A 19,587-nucleotide genomic window follows, 5' to 3' on the forward strand; every position below is an offset into this window, starting at 1 on the left:
AGGAAATTTTATTAATAAAAATCAGATCGGAACACAGCGTCCAAATCATCAGGTAGATCTTCTACCCATACATCATATTTTTAATAATTAATTAACGTAGTGTGAAAAATAAATTATAGTTTACATTATATTATTTTTTGTATGATGATTACATTATTATATATTTATTTCCTTACTCTTATTAATAATAATTAATATTTTTTAGATTGATTTTGCTTCTAAAATTCATAATAATAAAAATGCTATGTACTAGACCATATTAATTCAAATTTTTTTTTTTTTAGAGAGTTTCAACTTATGACGTCCACTCTTGATAGCTCTTTATCATTAAACCAAGAGACTTTACTGGTTGAGTTAACTGAAACCCATCCATATTAATTCTATTTGATTGTTAGAAATAATTTTTTTTTAACTTTTGAACTTGAATTAGTGTTTTTGATGCGCAAGAGACATTGCTGTAAACGAAAAAACAATACATGCGCCCTTCTTACACAAATTAATTAATATAGACATGCACTCAACAATAAAGAGGAATTCGCACGGGAAAAGGAGAGTCGTGCATGGTTTCCTTCGTCTATATAAAATGACCTTCCAAATATTGTGCTTTCCAATATCTCAAATACCATTACGTACAGGCCTCCCACATTATCAAAGTGCAGGTGAACATTATCAATCGTGCATTGTCTGTGATGACGTCGAAAATCGTCACCAATGGGTCACACCGTACTCACGACTCGAATCGAACCTGCACGACGAAACAATCGAAAGAATCCTTCAGAGAGCACCGGTGTGGTGCCGGCCAAAGGCTCTCCGACGGTCAAGTTAGAATTCCTCTGTTTTACTTAGTGCGTTAGAGAGGGTTTATTAAAGCATACCTCGATTTCTGTGGGTATTAGGCCTTTTATAGTGATAAAGGGTTGACTTTTCCTTTTTGGTTTCCACATCTTTTCAATGTGGGACTCTGCTCCCAATTCTTCTAAGCGTGGTGAGCAAGGATTCCCATTTCCGGATCTTAGGGTTTTTCTGGGCTATGGACGTTTTGGATCATGGGCCCTTACTGTGTCAGTCAGTGATGGGCCTTCAAAGCTGGGACCATCTTTCCACAGGCCCAAGAGACCCGATCCGTCAGGCCCATTAAGGTAAGCCCATCAGGCCCAATATTTTATCATCTTCAGTTGCCCCCTTCACCCCAATGGTCCGTCACCTTTTGGGTCAAAGGATCAATGGGGTGACGGTCCTTACGTATGGGTATGACGGTCATTTTATAACGGATTCAGGCAAGATAGGACGACGGTTCCAGATGGATCAACCCGTCATAGTAAGATTCATCAAGTTGACGGTTACATGACGGGTACAAATCTGTTGGTACGTATTGACAGGTTGTCAGCATTTATTAAGCATGCCACGTGTCACTCTCTGACTGGTCGTTGTATAGAATCGAAGCGTCGCTTCGTCTTCCGTGCACCTCCTATATATATAAGGCGCCTCACTCCTTCATTTTTCAATTTTCACTCAGAAAACATTTGTCAGAGCGAAGCCGTCAACCTTGTCAGAGTAATCCGTCGAGGACGAATATCTGTTGATTACACCAACCGTCACCTATCCTTTGATAAGTTTGGTAAGTGCTTCTTCTAATTTACTACAGTCAAGTTACATTTCTGTCCATGCATTGTTGTTAGGCTTTCCATACCCGTCAACACTTTCAAACCCGTCGGTCTTAGGTTTCATTGTCAATTGTAGGAAATGTCTAGTGCGTCAAGTAACCAGTCGGTGGTTCGTGATGGGACGGAATACGAGGATGTATACCCATCCGGTCATAAAGACCAAGAGAGCCCCGGCGAAGATAGGAGTCCGTCTGCCTCCTCTTCATCCTCAACAAATGAGGATGTGGAGATAGTTGAAATAGAGGGTTCCGATGACGACGGGGATCAAGCACTGGAGTCCGTTGTAGGCGCTGATGGACTAAGGCAGTTCATCATGTTGCCAAAGTGGACGGTGCATAGGTTTACATCCGTCATCAGGGAGAAACACTTCATCACCTTCAGGACCAACTTCCAAATCCCAGACTATGTTTCCATCCGTCTACCATATGCGTCGGAGAAGTGTTACTATGAAGGGGTAGACGGTGTCGGAGTGTACGAGCAGGCGTTGAAGGCTGGACTTCGATTCCCGCTCTTTACACTTCATAGGGAACTCTTACAGTATCTGGGGTTGACCGTCACCCAGATATCCCCTAACGCCTGGAGGGTCTTCATAGCCATGGAGATTCTTTACGGTGCAATGTCAAACGGGGAAAGGAAATTGACGGTCCGTGAATTTCTTCACTGTTACCGTCCAGACGAGATTTCTGGATCAAGGGGGATGTATAGTTTTGCTAGTCGGAGCCCCTTGTTGAAGGTGATCTTTGAGACCCCAGACTCAAATAGAGACTGGAAGAGTCGGTACTTCTTCCTGGAGGGTGACAGATGGATGAACCATCCAGGGGAGACGGAGTACATGCCCGTCGACACAACTTGGGCAGTGATAAATCAGACACGTATGCATCCGTCTTAATTTTGTACTGCTTTTCATATCCGTCCAGTTTTATGTGTATATCTTGACCATCTTTCTCTGCAGGTAGACGGCGCCCACAAGTCAGCCTCGAGGAGTTTAGTTTCCTTGAAAAGGTTTGCAGGAAAACTACGCCGGAGGAAAGGACTTGGGCTAAGTTGGTGAACCCGAGGACCATACATTGGTACTGCGACGGTCCTGAGCCCACCCAAGAAGCAATTAGATACGACGAGCGAGTCCATAGACGTAAGCCCGTCAACTTTACTTTGCCGTTTACCTGGCCTTACTTTGTTTTAATTTCATCCGTCATTATTTGCAGAGATGGATGACGCAAAGAGGAGAGCTTTGATCAAATCCCAAGCCGTCAAGAAGAGGGAATCCGGCGAGGAGGTACCCAAGGTGTCGGCTTCAGTCCCTAAGAGGAAACTGACATCAAAATCCGACCGTCCATTTAAGCAACCAAAGGTTTCTCTTGAACCTGTGGTCGGTTTAATGGCTGAGGGTAACAAGACCGTCACCCCAGCGAAGCAGGGGAAGGGTAAAGGACTTATGACGGCCCCAGACAGTAAGCAAGAGAGACCTCCTTCCCTTCTCCGTGATGACTCCAAGTATGCTTTGGAGAAGCTGTCGTCCATCATCACGGCAGAAGACTATGAAGATCTGGGAAACCATTCGACGGAGGCCATGGGGGAGACGGGCCTCTTTGCCGTCGCTCAGGTTGGTTATGTCCGTCGAATAAGTTTATTTTTCTTTCTCGTTGTTATTTACATTATGTGACGGTCTCTTTTCTATTTGCAGTCCTTGGTCATGATGAAGGGTCTACTGGACCGGTGTCTCAACCGTGAGAGTACCTTGGACCGGGTGCGTGCGAAGGCGGAGCAAACGGAGGAAGAGCTCGGACAACTTCATAAATGGAGGTCCAAGATGGAGAAGAAGCTGGAGCTTTCTGAGAAGGCGAGGAAGGAGCTGGAGGAGAAGACGGCCTCTGCGCTGACGGCCATAGAGAAAAAAGAGGCGGAGATCAAAGAACTCAAGGAGGAGATCCGTCATGCGAAAGAGGTAGCCGTCGAGGACTACCGATGCTCGGAGACCTGTTTGGGCGAGCTGTCGGATTCCTTCCTTCAAGGCTTCGATGATTCTCTCCGTCAAGTCAAGAAGGCTTATCCAGAGCTGGATCTGTCAATGGTCAAACTTGAGGACCAAGCCCAGACTTCTGCCCTCCCCGTCGCCTCCGAAAATACAGAGGACCTCTTTGGCGACGATGCTGCTCAAGGAGACGGAGAGTCCGTCCCGTCGAAGGAAGTCCAAGTTGCTGAACAGAAGGAAGACTAACGTCTATGTAATTCGTTTAGAGGACAATCCGTCCATTCTCTTTTTTTTTTTTTTTTTTTTTTTTTTATTCACATTTCAAGACAATCCGTCCTTTTTAATTGTATTAAACATTTGCCTTTGGGGCTTTTGGCTTAATGTTCACATATGCTTTTTATAATTGTTTGGTACTCTGTTTAAAGCTCCGTCCTCCTTCTTGAGCAAGTATTTTTGCGAGAATATTTGTTTATCTGTGATACTCCGTCCGCATTGCAGACTTGTTATCTTGTGTTGATTGAGCAATTACATCCGTGAGGTTCGTTATGAGGAACCGTTTACTTTGTGACGTTGTACATCACTTTTTAAATGTAATGCCTATTTAATGGACTTGTAAAAAATTTTAATCGTAGTTAGTTGTCCGTCCACTTTATTTCATGTATTTCAACATCTTAGTGATCCGTCCACTTTGTGGACTTATATCTCATCACCTTAGTTATCCGTCCACTTTGTGGACTTATTTCAACATCTTAGTGTTCCGTCCACTTTGTGGACTCATATTTCATCACCTTAGTGTTCCGTCCACTTTGTGGACTCATATTTCATCACCTTAGTGATCCGGTGATCCGTCCACTTTGTGGACTCATATTTCATCACCTTAGTGATCCGTCCACTTTGTGGACTTATGTTTCATCACCTTAGTGATCCGTCCACTTTGTGGACTTATGTTTCATCACCTTAGTGATCCGTCCACTTTGTGGACTTATGTTTCATCACCTTAGTGATCCGTCCACTTTTTGGAAAGTGATAATCCTCGTAGGCATATCCGTCCATCTTGTGGACTTCAAGTGATCATCCTTTAGGAGGATCCGTCCATCTTATGGACTTTATTTTGCAACCGTCCATTTTGTGGACTTGTGTTATTCTGTGGGCAATTGTAATGGCATCCAAGTAAAAGATCAAAGTTAATAGAAATGCGTAAGGGAAAAGTGCCTGCCCCCCCGGGCTTAAAAAGGCATGACAAGATTGTAGCAAAAATGGTTAAACAGTTAAAAGAACAGAAGAACAGCTAATAATGCCAAAAAGTCTTAAAAGAAAAAAAGAAACTGGTTGTCGTGTCACTATTACTGGTAGTATTTCCTCAAATGCTCGGCATTCCACGAATGCGGTAGCTTTTCTCCGTCTGTTGTCTCCAGGTGGTATGTTCCTTTCCTTTTCCACGACGTAACTCTATAAGGTCCTTCCCAGTTGGGGCCGAGTTTTCCCTGTGTCGGGTCTCTAGTTGCACCCATGACCCTCCTGAGTACGAGGTCTCCTACCTGGAAGTTTCTTTGTCGGACCCGGGAGTTGAAATGCCTGGACATGCGATCCTGGTATCTAGCGATCCTTTGCTCTGCTGCCGACCTGACCTCATCTATAAGGTCCAGCCGTAGCCTCATGGATTCGTCATTCCTGCCCTCGTCGTGGTTGTGAACCCTGTAGCTTGTGAGCCCAACTTCTGCTGGGATGACTGTCTCGCTCCCGTATGTCAGTCGAAATGGTGTCTCTCCTGTCGGAGTTCTCGCCGTTGTTCTATATGCCCACAGTATGCTCGGCAACTCTTCTGGCCATATGCCCTTTGCCCCCTCGAGCCGAGTCTTGATAATCTTTAGCAGGGATCGGTTCGTGACCTCAACCTGACCGTTAGCCTGAGGATGGGCGGGTGATGAGTAGTGGTTTTTTATTCCTAGCTGTGTGCAGAAATCCCGGAAGTGGCCGTTGTCGAACTGCCTCCCGTTATCTGAGACAAGAACTCTAGGAATACCAAACCTACATACGATGCTCCGCCAGACAAAGCTTCTAATGTTCTTTTCTGTAATGGTGGCCAAGGCTTCCGCCTCTACCCACTTTGTGAAGTAGTTAATACCCACTACCAAGAACTTCAGCTGCCTTACCGCTGTTGGGAAAGGTCCCATGATATCTAGTCCCCACTGAGCGAACGGCCATGGAGCCGTTATAGGGGTTAGCTCCTCAGCTGGTTGTCCGATGAAATTGCTGAACCTCTGGCATTTGTCGCAGCTTTTAACGTAAGACTCGGCATCCTTCTGCATGGTTGGCCAGTAATACCCAGCTCGTACCAGTTTGTGCACTAACGAGCGCGATCCGGAATGGTTCCCGCATATTCCTTCGTGTACTTCCCTCATTACGTAGTCTGCCTCTTCAACCCCGAGACATCTTAGATAAGGACGGGAGAAACCTCTCTTGTAAAGAATGTCTTTTATCAAGACGAACCTTGCCGCTTGGACTTTTAGCTTTCTCGCTGCCTCTTTCGCTTCTGGCAATATCCCGTCCTTTAGGTATGAAGTTATCTGCGTAGTCCAGTTTCTTTCGGAGCGTATCTCCTGCATGTTGTCGGGGTCTGTTAGCGGAAAGATTTGAACAAAAGAAAGTACATTACCCGGTGCCGTCATGTGTTCTGCTGAAGCGGCTTTGGCTAACCGGTCGGCGAGCTCATTTTCGCCCCTGGGGATCTGAACGAACATTGCTTTTAGCCCGTCGACTCTCGCCCTTACTTGATCAAGATATCTCTTCAACCTTTCCCCTTTGCATTCATAATCTCCGTTTACTTGATTGGTCACGACTTGAGAGTCGCAATGTACGACCACACTTTCAGCTCCGGCGGCTTTGGCTAGGTCGAGTCCTGCTGCCACCGCTTCGTATTCTGCTTCGTTGTTGGTAATGGGGAAGTCGAGACGGACCATACATTCAATCTTGTCTCCTTCAGGTGACAGCAATACTATGCCGGCTCCTCCAACTCACTTATTGGATGATCCGTCGGTGTAGATGTTCCACTGGGGGGGTTCTTCTGCCCCCTTGTCCGCGTCCCGCGTAAACTCTGCTATGAAGTCGGCTATAGCTTGTCCTTTAATGGCCACACGTGGTTGGTACTTGATGTCAAACTCACTCAATTCTATTGCCCACAGCGTCAGTCGACCCGCGGCTTCAGGATTACTCAGTGCCCTTCGCAAGGGCTTGTCGGTCATTACGTTCACGGTATGGGCTTGAAAGTAGGGCTTGAGCTTGCGAGCCGCCGTGACCAACGCAAAAGCGAGTTTCTCCATAGGTTGGTATCTTTCCTCGGCACCGCGGAGCGCCCGGCTGGGGTAGTACACAGGCTTCTGTGCCCTGTCCTCCTCTCTGATTAAGGCAGCGTTGACGACCACCGGGGAGACAGCCAAATAGAGGAAGAGTTCTTCACCTGGTTGCGAGGGGCTCAGTAGAGGTGGTGAAGATAGATAGGTTTTTAACTCCTCGAAGGCTCGCTGACACTCGTCCGTCCACTCGAATGACTTTTTCAATGTTCGAAAGAAGGGCAAACACTTGTCCGTCGCTCTCGACACGAATCTATTCAATGCCGCTACCTTGCCGTTAAGGCTCTGTACTTCCTTCACGTTTCTCGGGGGGGCCATCTCCATTATGGCTCGGATTTTGTCCGGGTTAGCTTCAATCCCCCTTTGAGATACCATGAATCCTAGGAATTTGCCTGCCGTTACACCGAATGCGCACTTTCCCGGATTGAGTTTCATGTTGTAGGACCGAAGCGTGCCGAATGTTTCCTTGAGATCTTCCAAGTGGTCTTCCTCCTTCCGGCTCTTCACCAGCATGTCGTCGACATAGACTTGGACATTCCTCCCGATTTGCTGTGCGAACATCTTGTTCATTAGTCTCTGGTATGTTGCCCCTGCATTCTTCAGGCCGAATGGCATTACTTTGTAACAGAAGAGTCCTTGACTGGTTACAAACGAAGTCTTCTCCTGATCGTCCTCGTGCATGCGGATCTGGTTATAACCCGAGAAAGCATCCATGAAACTCAGCAATTGGTGTTGAGCCGTCGAATCTACTAGGACGTCGACCCTTGGAAGGGGATAGCTATCTTTGGGGCATGCTTTGTTAAGATCGGTGAAGTCCACACACATCCGCCATTTGCCGGTCGTTTTCTTCACCATTACCACATTCGCCAGCCAATCGGGGTAGTAGACTTCCCTGATGAAACTTGCCTCTTGGAGTTTGCGGACCTCTTCCGCTATTGCTTGGTCTCGTTCCGGGGCGAATACTCTCTTCTTTTGCCGAACGGGTGGGAACGAGGGCAACACATTCAACCTATGTACCATGACCGAGGGATCGATTCCTGGCATATCGTCATGGCTCCAGGCGAACACATCCTTATTGCTCCTCAAGAAAGCTACGAGCTCTTGACGGATTGCGGGTTTTGCAAGCGTTCCGATCTTGGTGGTTCGATCTGGATTGGAACCGTCGAGAGTTATCTCCTCTAGCTTCTCTGTGGGTTCCGCCGTCGTTCGGTGTTCTTCTATGTTCAAGGCTTGGATCTGGTCTTCCACCTCCATCATAGCTACGTAGCATTCTCGTGCGGCAATTTGACTTCCGCGTAGCTCTCCTACCCCATACTCCGTTGGGAACTTGATCATCAGGTGGTCAGTTGATGTCGCCGCCTTCCACGAGTTGAGCATGGGTCGTCCAATAATAGCATTGTAGGCTGACGAGCAATCGACCACCAAGAATGTTACGTCCTTGGTGATTTGTTGGGGGTAATCTCCCACTGTCACCGATAACGTGACTGCGCCCAAAGGGAATATTCTACTCCCTCCGAAACCAACGAGCGGGGCGTTTGTCGGTATTAGCTGCTCCCTGTCAATCCTCATTTGTTGGAACGCCGGATAATACAAGATGTCGGCTGAACTACCGTTGTCGACCAACACTCGGTGGATATTGTAGTCGCCTGCCCGCAAGGTGACGACGAGGGCATCGTCGTGTGGATGGTGTAGGCGCCGTGCATCTTCTTCCGAGAACCCGATAATGGGGCCTTCCCTTCTTGCTATCTTTGGCACTGTACCCGCCAACTGGACATTCTGTACCATCCGAAGGTATGTTTTGCGAGCCTTTTTTGACGATCCGGCCGCACCCGTTCCTCCAATTATCATCCTTAGGTCCCCTAGTGGGGGCCTGGGTCGCTCGTTTTCTCGACGGGGGTGTTGTTCTTGTGGGGGTTGATCCGTTCTCTCCTTACTGACGAACTTCTTCAGCTTCCCTTGTCGGATAAGGGTTTCGATTTGCTGCTTCAAGTCGTAGCAATCGGCCGTGTCGTGCCCATGGTCACGGTGGAAGCGGCAATATTTGTCTCTGGACCTTTTGTTGGGATCACTCTTCAGCTTTCCCGGAAACGTCAGGGATCCTTCGTCCTTAATCTGCATTAGGACTTGGTCTATCGGAGCGGTCAACGGAGTGAAACTTGTGAACCTTCCGATCTCCCATCCGTCCTTTCTTCCGCCCCTGGTCCTGTCGGGGGTCCTCTTGTCTGTCTCTTTTCTTGGGTCTTTCTTCTCGGGCTAATAGTGCGTCTTCAGCGTTCATATACTTGGTGGCCCTGTAAAGCACCTCTGACATGGTCTTTGGGTCGTTTTTGTATAGGGAGAACAAAAACTTACCCCCCTTCAGCCCGTTCGTGAACGCTGCCACCAATATCTTGTCGTCGGCTTCGTCGATCGAGAGCGCTTCTTTATTGAAGCGTGATATGTAGGCCCGCAACGTCTCCTCCTCTCTCTGCTTGATATTCATTAAACAAGCCGTGGATTTCTTATACCGATGTCCTCCGATGAAGTGCGTAGTGAACTGAGCGCTCAGCTCCTTGAAGGTGCCGATGGAGTTTGGTGTTAGCCGGCTGAACCAAATCCTTGCTGCGCCCTTCAGGGTTGTAGGGAATGCCCTACACATAATTGCGTCTGCCACTCCCTGAAGGTGCATCAGGGTCTTGAAGGTCTCTAGGTGATCGAGAGGGTCCTTGATTCCGTCATAACTGTCCATACTCGGCATGCGGAACTTACTCGGCAGGGGGAAGGAATTGACGGACGCCATGAATGGCGAGTCAGTCCGGTTGACAAGGTCGTCAAGATCACTGGACACTCGGCCCTTGAGAGCGTTCATCAGTACTTCCATCTGTTCCTTCATCGCCTGCATCTCCGCGATGATGGGTTGTGGAGCTGTATCCGTCACTGAAGGGATGCTAACGTCCCGTCGCACGTGTTTGCTCGGAGCGTTACTCTCCTGTGGTCCGTCATTATTTCTCCTTTCCTCACTGTTCCCTTCTTTATCTTCTCCTTGGCTATTCACCGCCGCACTCTTTTGATTCAGCTGCTCTACCAGGTCGTGGTTTTGTTTGGTGAGGCGCTCCACGGCTGCGGCGAGCGTCTTGACCTGTCTCTCAAGGGCAGTCGTGGGGGCTTCTTCTTGAACGTCATTTGTGGTTGCCATCGAGCGTGTGAGTACCATGTAACTCTTTTGTCTAGGAAGTGATAATGTTACCGTACCACGTTTCCCACAGACGGCGCCAACTGATGACGTCGAAAATCGTCACCAATGGGTCACACCGTACTCACGACTCGAATCGAACCTGCACGACGAAACAATCGAAAGAATCCTTCAGAGAGCACCGGTGTGGTGCCGGCCAAAGGCTCTCCGACGGTCAAGTTAGAATTCCTCTGTTTTACTTAGTGCGTTAGAGAGGGTTTATTAAAGCATACCTCGATTTCTGTGGGTATTAGGCCTTTTATAGTGATAAAGGGTTGACTTTTCCTTTTTGGTTTCCACATCTTTTCAATGTGGGACTCTGCTCCCAATTCTTCTAAGCGTGGTGAGCAAGGATTCCCATTTCCGGATCTTAGGGTTTTTCTGGGCTATGGACGTTTTGGATCATGGGCCCTTACTGTGTCAGTCAGTGATGGGCCTTCAAAGCTGGGACCATCTTTCCGCAGGCCCAAGAGACCCGATCCGTCAGGCCCATTAAGGTAAGCCCATCAGGCCCAATATTTTATCATCTTCAGTCTGCAATCTGCACGAACCCAATATTAAGAGAAGTGATTAATAGTCATAATCATGCTCGCATAATAAGGGCCAACTAATATATATAATTTAATTAGTTCGATCAAGTGTCTTTTATTTTGTTTTGCATTATTTTTGTTGCTTCATTACATGTCCAGGAGTTGTAAGGAAGAACTCCCTCTTGTACATGTCTCTATTTGGTATATATATTGAAAATTATTGTTTTTCATTCTTTGATTTATATTCTGTATATACTGATGATGCCGAAAAAATTACCAGTGAGTCATATGGTTCTAACACGCTCGATACCAAACCTGCCCAACGCAGAAAAAGACCTTACAGAGAGTACCGGTGTGGTACCGGCCAAAGACCCTCCGAAGGTTAAGTCAGAAGAGAGTTTCAACAATGTTAGAGAGTATGAGCTTTAGAGAAATTGTGCGTACCTTTTTCTTGAGGGTCTTTAGGTTTTATAGTCGCGTAGGGCCAGATTCTTTTGCTTGCGGAACAAGTCTTTTCCTCATGGGGAAGATACTCATTAATGCGTGTATATTCTAGAATTCTATTCATGTTGGGATTCTACAAACCAGGGCTAATCGTGTGTCGCAATTATTTTCCATTTAAAGTTCCTTGGAGACCACATAATAATGGGTTGGATGCCACGTGACCGTTCGGTCTGTACATGCCACGTCTATCCGTGCCACCTCCGTCCAGATAGCTTCGTCATGCATAATTTTTCCTCTTCAGTTGCCCTCTTCACCCTATGGGTCCGTGATCTCGGAGTGGAAGGACCCGTGGGGTGACGGTTCGATTTGGATCCTGAGAGACTTGTCAGTCTTTGACAGGCTGGCTTAATATTATTTATGGCGCAGGGGACTTAAATTTTGACCAAGACCCTTTTGGGTGACATGGCTCGTCTGTCCTCCTCTAGGTAGGAAGACTTCGAATTTTCACCAAAGCACTCGTGGGCGACTTGGTTGGTCCTTCCACCCGTAGGTAGTAGGACTTAAAATTTTCACCAAGGCATTCGTGAGTGACTTGGTTCGTCCTTCCATCCGTAGGTAGAAGGACTTAAATTTCGACCAAGACATTCGTGAGTGACTTGGTTCGCCCTTCCACCCGTAGGTAAAAGGACTTAAATTTTGTACCAAGGCACTTACTGGTGGCTTGGTTAGTCTTTCCACCTATAGGTAGTAGGACTTTAAACTTCGACCAAGGCACCCGTAGGTGACTCGGTTCGTCCTTCCACCCGTAGGTAGAAGGACTTAAATTTCGACCAAGACACTTGTAAGTGACTTGGTTCGTCCTTCCACCTATAGGTAGAAGGACTTAAATTTCATACCAAGGCACTTGCTGATGGCTTGGTTCGTCTTTCCACCTGAAGGTAGGAAGACTTAAATTTTGACCAAGGCACTCGTGAGTGACTTAGTTCGTTCTTCCTTCCACCCGTAGGTAGAAGGACTTAAATTTCGTACCAAGGCACTTACTGGTGGCTTGGTTCGTCCTTCCACCCGAAGGTAGGAAGACTTAAATTTTGACCAAGGCACTCGTGAGTGACTTGGTTCGTCCTTCCACCCATAGGTAGAAGGACTTAAATTTCGTACCAAGGCACTTACTGGTGGCTTGGTTCGTCCTTCCACCCGAAGGTAGGAAGACTTAAATTTTGACCAAGGCACTCGTGAGTGACTTGGTTCGACATTCCACCCGTAGGTAGAAGGACTTAAATTTCAACCAAGACACTCGTGAGTGACTTGGTTCGTCCTTCCACCCGTAGGTAGAAGGACTTAAATTTTGTACCAAGGCACTTGCTGGTGGATTGGTTAGTCCTTCCACACGTAGGTAGTAGGACTTTAAACTTCGACCAAGGCACCCGTAAGTGACTTGGTTCGTCCTTCCACCCGTAGGTAGAAGGACTTAAATTTCGACCAAAACACTCGTTAGTGACTTGGTTCGTCCTTCCACCCATAGGTAGGACTTAAATTTCGACCAAGACACTCGTGAGTGACTTGGTTCGTCCTTCCACCCATAGGTAAAAGGACTTAAATTTTGTACCAAGGCACTTGTTGGTGGCTTTGTTAGTCCTTCCACTCGTAGGTAGTAGGACTTTAAACTTCGACCAAGGCACCCGTAAGTGACTTGGTTCGTCCTTCCACCCGTAGGTAGGACTTAAATTTCGACCAAGACACTTGTAAGTGACTTGGTTCGTCCTTCCACCCGTAGGTAGAAGGACTTAAATTTTGTACCAAGGCACTTGCTGGTGGCTTGGTTCGTCCTTCCACCCGAAGGTAGGAAGACTTAAATTTTGACCAAGGCACTCATGAGTGACTTGGTTCATCCTTCCACCCGTAGGTAGAAAGACTTAAATTTTAAATGAGAATCAGGTGCCGTTGGCATCCTTGGTCGTCAATACACTTGGTTGTCGATCCATCCCATTAGGATGAGGATTAAGTGTCCGTCGGCTTCCTTTTATAGTGTTTAGCCCTGAGGTCTTATTGCAGCGTTGGCATTTGTCATATGCTTATACGTAGGATTGGACATCCTTCTGCACAGTAGGCCATTGATACATTACCTCTAGGACATGTGATGCCCAAACTTTCAACCTTCGGGATGCGTTGTAGTCCTCTATTAGCATCCCATTCTTAAGGTATTTTGTCCGTCTACTTTAGGTCGTGGACTTGCCGACGTGATTGAGTGTCACCTTGTCATCATTTTTTTTTTTTTTTTTGTCCACCTTTTTTTCATGGACATGCATCCGTCCATTTCTTTTTTTTTTTTTTTTTTGTCCGTCCACCTTTTTTCATGGACATGCATCCGTCCACCCTTTTTTTTTTTTTTTCATGGACATGCATGTCCACTTTTTTGGACATGCATCTGTCCACCTTTTTTTCATGGATCCGTCCACTTTTTTTTCTTTTTTTCATGGACATGCATGTCCACTTTTTTGGACATGCATCCGTCCACTTTTCTTTTTTTTTGTCCGTCGACTTTTTTTTTTTTTTTTTAATGGACATGCATCCGTCCAATTTATTTTCATGGACATGCCTGCCCACTTTTTTGGACATGCATCCGTCCACTTCTCTTTTTTACTTTGTCCGTCCACCATTTTTTCATGGACATGCATCTGTCCATTTTTTCATGGATCCGTCCACTTTTTTTATTTTTTATTTTTATTTTTTTATGGACATGCATGTCCACTTTTTTTTTCGTGGACATGCATCCGTCCCCTTCTTTTTTTTTGGTGTCCGTCCACTTTTTGTGTTGTCATTTTTTGGTAGTGGATTTGAGGTTACTAAGTGTTACCTCGTCACCTTGTTAGTCGTTCGCTTGGGGTCGTGAACTTGTTGAGGTGACTAAGTGTTACCTAGTCACCTTGCTTGTCGTCCACCTTGGGTCGGTGACTAAGTGTTACCTTGTCACCTTGTTAGTTATCCACTTGGGGTCATGGACTTGTTGAGGTGACTAAGTGTTACCTAGTCAACTTGTTAGTCGTCCACCTTGGGTCGTGGATTTGTTGAGGTGATTAAGTGTTACCTCATCACCTTTTTGGTCGTCCACTTGGGGTCGTGGACTTATTGAGGTGACTAAGTGTTACCTCGTCACCTTGTTGGACGTCCACCTTGGGTCGTGGACTTGTTGAGGTGACTAAGTGTTATCTTGTCACCTCGTTAGTCGTCCACCTTGGGTAGTGGATTTGTTGAGGTGATTGTTACCTCGTCACCTTTTTGGTCGTCCGCTTGGGGTCGTGGACTTATTGAGGTGACTAAGTGTTACCTCGTCACCTTGTTGGACGTCCACCATGGGTCGTGGACTTGTTTAGGTGACTAAGTGTTACCTCGTCACCTTGTTAGTCGTCCACCTTGTGTCGTTGATTTGTTGAGGTGATTGTTACCTCGTCACCTTTTTGGTCGTCCACTTGGGGTTGTGGACTTATTGAGGTGACTAAGTGTTACCTCGTCACCTTGTTGGACGTCCACCTTGGGTTGTGGACTTGTTGAGGTGACTAAGTGTTATCTCGTCACCTTTTTGGTCGTCCACTTGTGGTCGTGGACTTATTGAGGTGACTAAGTGTTACCTCGTCACCTTGTTGGACATCCACCTTGGGTTGTGGACTTGTTGAGGTGACTAAGTGTTACCTCGTCACCTTTTTGGTCGTCCACTTGGGGTCGTGGACTTATTGAGGTGACTAAGTGTTACATCGTCACCTTGTTGGACATCCACCTTGGTTCGTGGACTTGTTGAGGTGACTAAGTGTTACCTCGTCACCTTTTTGGTCGTCCACTTGGGGTCGTGGACTTATTGAGGTGACTAAGTGTTAACTCGTCACCTTGTTGGACGTCCACCTTAGGTCGTGAACTTGTTGTGGTGACTGTGTTACCTCGTCACCTTATTGGTCGTCCACTTGGGGTTGTGGACTTATTGAGGTGACTAAGTGTTACCTCGTCACCTTGTTGGACGTCCACCTTGGGTCGTGGACTTGTGGAGGTGACTAAGTGTTACCTTGTCACCTTTTTTGTCGTCCACTTGGGGTCGTGGACTTATTGAGGTGACTAAGTGTGTCGACCGTCCACCCATAATCGACTTTGGTCATGCGTCTACCTGTAGATGACTTAGCGTAGTGACTGTCCATCCGTAGGTGTCTTTGGCTACGCGTGTACCCGTAGGTAACTTAGTATAGTGACCGTCCACCCAATGCATTGTACAAATATTCCTCGTCTATTGCCCCCCCTTCCATGTTTGCCTTCGCTACTTGAGTTGATAATCTCTCAGATTGTTCGTCACCTTGGCGACTTTGATGATCGGTACTACCTCGAAGATATTTTGGAAGGGTAGGTGGTATTGGTTGTTCGCATTTTTTTTTTTTTTAATCGCAAGTAGAGTAAATATTCTTCAGGCATTCGGTATTCTAAGCGTGAGGTAGCTTCTGCCCATCAAGTCTCTCTTGTAGAGTGGTTGTCGTCCAAAAAGTGCCTTTTTCGTGGGGAACTGGTCTTCCGTCTGGCTGGGTTGCTCCAGTTCGCTGCAACTTCCCTTGGCCTACAAGGATCTCTATTTGTTGTTTCAGATCGTAACACTCCTTTGTGTCATGTCCATGTTCATGGTGGTAATGTCAATATTTAGTGCTTTGATTGCTTACTTGGATCCCCATTCATCCTCCTTGGCCATTCCAACATAGGGTCGTCTTTGATAAGTGTAAGTATATGGTCGATAGGAGCGTTTAGTGGGGTGGAGCGAACGAGTCGGCTGTTAGAGTGTCTAGGCCTCTTGCCTTCTCTTTGGTCAATCGTTCGTCGTCCTACAGTATTGTAGTCATCAGTCTTCTCTTCTATTTGTTGTTCCCTTCTGTAATATTTCGAAGGGGTGGATAGTGATTATGACCACTTCTACGTTGATCATGCGATAAGACTTGATGTTCTTGCAGATGCTTAATTTGCACTTCCAACACTTGGTTTTGTAGCATAAGAGCTTTATTTTGTTGAGTAAGTCGCTCGATCGCAGCCGAGAGTGTCTGTAGTTGCCATTCTACAACAGTGGGGGGATTTCTAGTTTCTTGGTTGGATGATGCCATCGATCGAGTTTGGACCGTACGACCTTTTATCTCAGGGATAAATCAATGACTTATTACTCGTATTCCCCACAGACGGCGCCAACTGATGATGCCGAAAAAATCACCAGTGAGTCATACGGTTCTAACACGCTCGATACCAAACCTGCCCAACGTAGAAAAAGACCTTACAGAGAGTACCGGTGTGGTACCGGCCAAAGACCCTCCGAAGGTTAAGTCAGAAGAGAGTTTCAACAATGTTAGAGAGTATGAGCTTTAGAGAAATTGTGCATACCTTTTTCTTGAGGGTCTTTAGGTTTTATAGTCGCGTAGGGCCAGATTCTTTTGCTTGCGGAACAAGTCTTTTCCTCATGGGGAAGATACTCATTAATGCGTGTATATTCTAGAATTCTATTCATGTTGGGATTCTACAAACCAGGGCTAATCGTGTGTCGCAAGTATTTTCCATTTAAGGTTCCTTGGAGACCACATAATAATGGGTTGGATTCCACGTGACCGTTCGGTCTGTACATGCCACGTCTATCTGTGCCACCTCCGTCCAGATAGCTTGGTCATGCATAATTTTTCCTCTTCATATACAATATTTACACTTTCATGCTAAATCTATGTGTTTTTCAAGAATATTCACACTTTAAACAAGATGTGAAAGAATGTATATATTGGCATGCCCTTCGCAGCCCAGTGTTCAGGCTGCCTAGCTAGGTTATGGCAGCCTAGCATGTGCACGCAGCCAAGGCTATGGCATGCCCACGTGCACGCTTCCTAGGTCATGGCAGTCCAGCGTGGGCACACCGCCAAGGTCATGGCTTACCATGTGTGTACACTGCTTAGGCCATGACGGCCTCACATTAGATAAGAAAGAATCAAAACCCATTGTTTATACATGAATTTTCATGGACTGGTTGGCTTCTCTTCTGTTGTGCTTCCAAAAACTTTTTTTTGAATTTATTTTTTAATTTTTAAAAAAGGATTAGTAAGCATTATTCAAGTATTTTCTTTCTTAATAGTGTAAGCTAAAAATACACGAAAGGCTAAAAATGTTGATGTGGAGACTGGGGAGATCGAGTACTGTCAAATGATATATATCCTACCATTAGTTTGATTCAAAAAACTTTTTCAAAAAAAAAAAAAAAAGTTTGATCCAAGGAAGGAAATAATATTTGTTAATGAATATCTACGGTAGAAATATCAAAAGTTGTCTGTTGATGAATAATTTTGGTTAGTTATCTGTTGATTTTGATCGTTAAAAATCAAAGTCTTTCATCTGCAAAACGTATAAACACACATGCGTCCTTCCTTATCTAATACAGGCGTGCGCAATATTAGATGAGGAAGGTTGATTATATAAAGGAATAGTATCACGTTTCTAAGTGGGAGAGAGCAAGCCTTAATTAGAAAATAAATACACAAATTAAACCTGATACTATTCCTTTATATAAATAACCTTTCCATATATGGTGGTTTCCTATCTCAATACCATTACGGACAAGCCTCCCAAAATTTCAAAGTGCAGGTGAACAGCTATGATTTCTCTATTTTATAATTTTATTTACTGTTAACGTGTATTAGGTACGTGTGCTTTAGGTCCACCTTGCTTACTTGTGTATCACACTTAATTACTTGTACTGCACACTTTGCCTCCTATATAAAAGCACTCATATATATTTTATTATTTTGAGAAATACAATACTATTGAATTCAATATTTCTAATATGGTATCAGAGTCATTACTCTGACCTTTTTTTAGCAGTCTTGTCTTATCTTTATTGGTGTTACTCCATTCTCAACATCGTTTCTACCATTATAGCAACCACCGCAACCTCTTACCGTTGAACCTCCGATGAGGTACCACTAAGATCGTCTTGTGCCGATTTACACACTCGAGTAATTCTAACATTTACCATTTATGTATTCTAGTTCTTCATCATAATTACAACTTATAAGTATATATTAGGGTTATTATTTATGGATCATTTGGGCATTGTCTCTTTCTCAAAAAAAAAAAAAATTGTGCACTGTCTGCAATCTGCACAAACCCAACATTATTAAGAGATGCGACTAATCATAAGCATGCTCGCATATTAAGGGTCAACTAATTATATCCATGACAATAAGATAGAATCATACTGTATAACTTAACCGATATTTTTTAACATTCCCAACGGAGATATATATATATATATATATATATAGAGAGAGAGAGAGAGAGAGAGAGGATTCACATCCTCTCATACACATGCAAGCACGCACATATCCGTGACTTAAAAAAAGAAGAAAAAGAATTAGTTGATATTGTGCAATTCTGCAAAATGCAAGGTGAGGTGATTATATGTTTTTTTTTTTTAGAAAAAAAAAAAAAAAAAAAAAAAAAAAAAACGAATATGTATTACACAAATAGAAGTGGCGTAAGGCTTTTATTTTTTATTATATAGTTTTCAGAATTTTGTTGAGGATAGCTTTATTTTCTTGTTCTAACTATTTTTAGGGGTTTTAAAATCAAATTTGGCTTATGTTTATTTAGTCTATATTTTTATTTTAATATTTCTACTTTAAAATTAAGTTTCGTTTAATCCTTAATCCCTAAATTTTAAAACGAAAATTTAGTCTCTTCCATGAATAAACTATCAGTAATTTATAATCTATTTCTCTGATGGATTTCAGATCTCTACCTTGTAGGTTCCAAGTATTTCAAGGTTCTGTATTGCTACGTCTGAAACCACAACTGAAAGCATGACAATTCGCCATGCACGCAAGCTAGTGAAACTTATGTTGGTTCTCACAATTCTTTCAATCATGTTATCTTTAGTGGAGGGTGGACCATTTGGAGGAGGCGCTGGAAGAGGCATCGGAAGAGGAATTGGAAGAGGCGGAGGCAGTGGTGGAGCCGTAGGAATCAAACCCCCAGGCGGTGGTGGAGTCGTAGGAATCAATCCCCCTAATAAAAATCACTCTAATAGCGGCAATTCATTGACCATGTCTAGTGCATTGCTTAGTTCGATCATATGTTTGTTATTTTGTGTTGCATTATTTTAATTTGTTGCTTCATCATATGTTTATTTTGGAACCAAGGTAAGATGGAGAAAAATACTAAAATATAGCAATAGAATTTCATAATTTATTGTAATATATAAGAGAGGGAACACCAAAACATGAAATATTAATTAAGATTGTGTTTTTTGAACTTATGTTGGATTAAGATTGAGTTTCATGCCAATCGGATGTAATTTACAATTTGACCTATAAATTCATCTTTTATGCATTATTTTAAATTACGAAAACTTAAATTTAAACAATTAATT

The 19,587-nt window shown here is 44.7% G+C and overlaps 1 protein-coding gene across 1 annotated transcript; it reads left to right on the forward strand.

Annotated features, from left to right (window-relative positions):
- Positions 1-2,871: 2,871 nt before the first annotated feature.
- LOC126690323 (uncharacterized) lies at positions 2,872-19,178 on the forward strand. The gene is made up of 5 exons (XM_050385431.1): positions 2,872-2,940; positions 3,052-3,267; positions 3,349-3,643; positions 18,950-18,981; positions 19,095-19,178. Exons 1-5 carry the CDS (start codon positions 2,872-2,874, stop codon positions 19,176-19,178), a joined length of 696 nt encoding a protein of 231 aa, XP_050241388.1.
- The last annotated feature ends 409 nt before the right edge of the window (positions 19,179-19,587 follow it).

The sequence above is a fragment of the Quercus robur genome, chromosome 6 (assembly GCF_932294415.1).
Source record: "Quercus robur chromosome 6, dhQueRobu3.1, whole genome shotgun sequence".
Lineage (NCBI taxonomy): Eukaryota > Viridiplantae > Streptophyta > Magnoliopsida > Fagales > Fagaceae > Quercus > Quercus robur.

Bases quoted from the DNA above. Each gene is read 5' to 3' on its own strand.
- LOC126690323 (XM_050385431.1), top strand. From the start codon at position 2,872: ATGGATGACGCAAAGAGGAGAGCTTTGATCAAATCCCAAGCCGTCAAG. The intron at 3,644-18,949 runs GTTTGGGCGAGC...GATGGATTTCAG, and splicing joins CTACCGATGCTCGGAGACCT to ATCTCTACCTTGTAGGTTCC. The intron at 18,982-19,094 runs GTTCTGTATTGC...TGTTATCTTTAG, and splicing joins TAGGTTCCAAGTATTTCAAG to TGGAGGGTGGACCATTTGGA.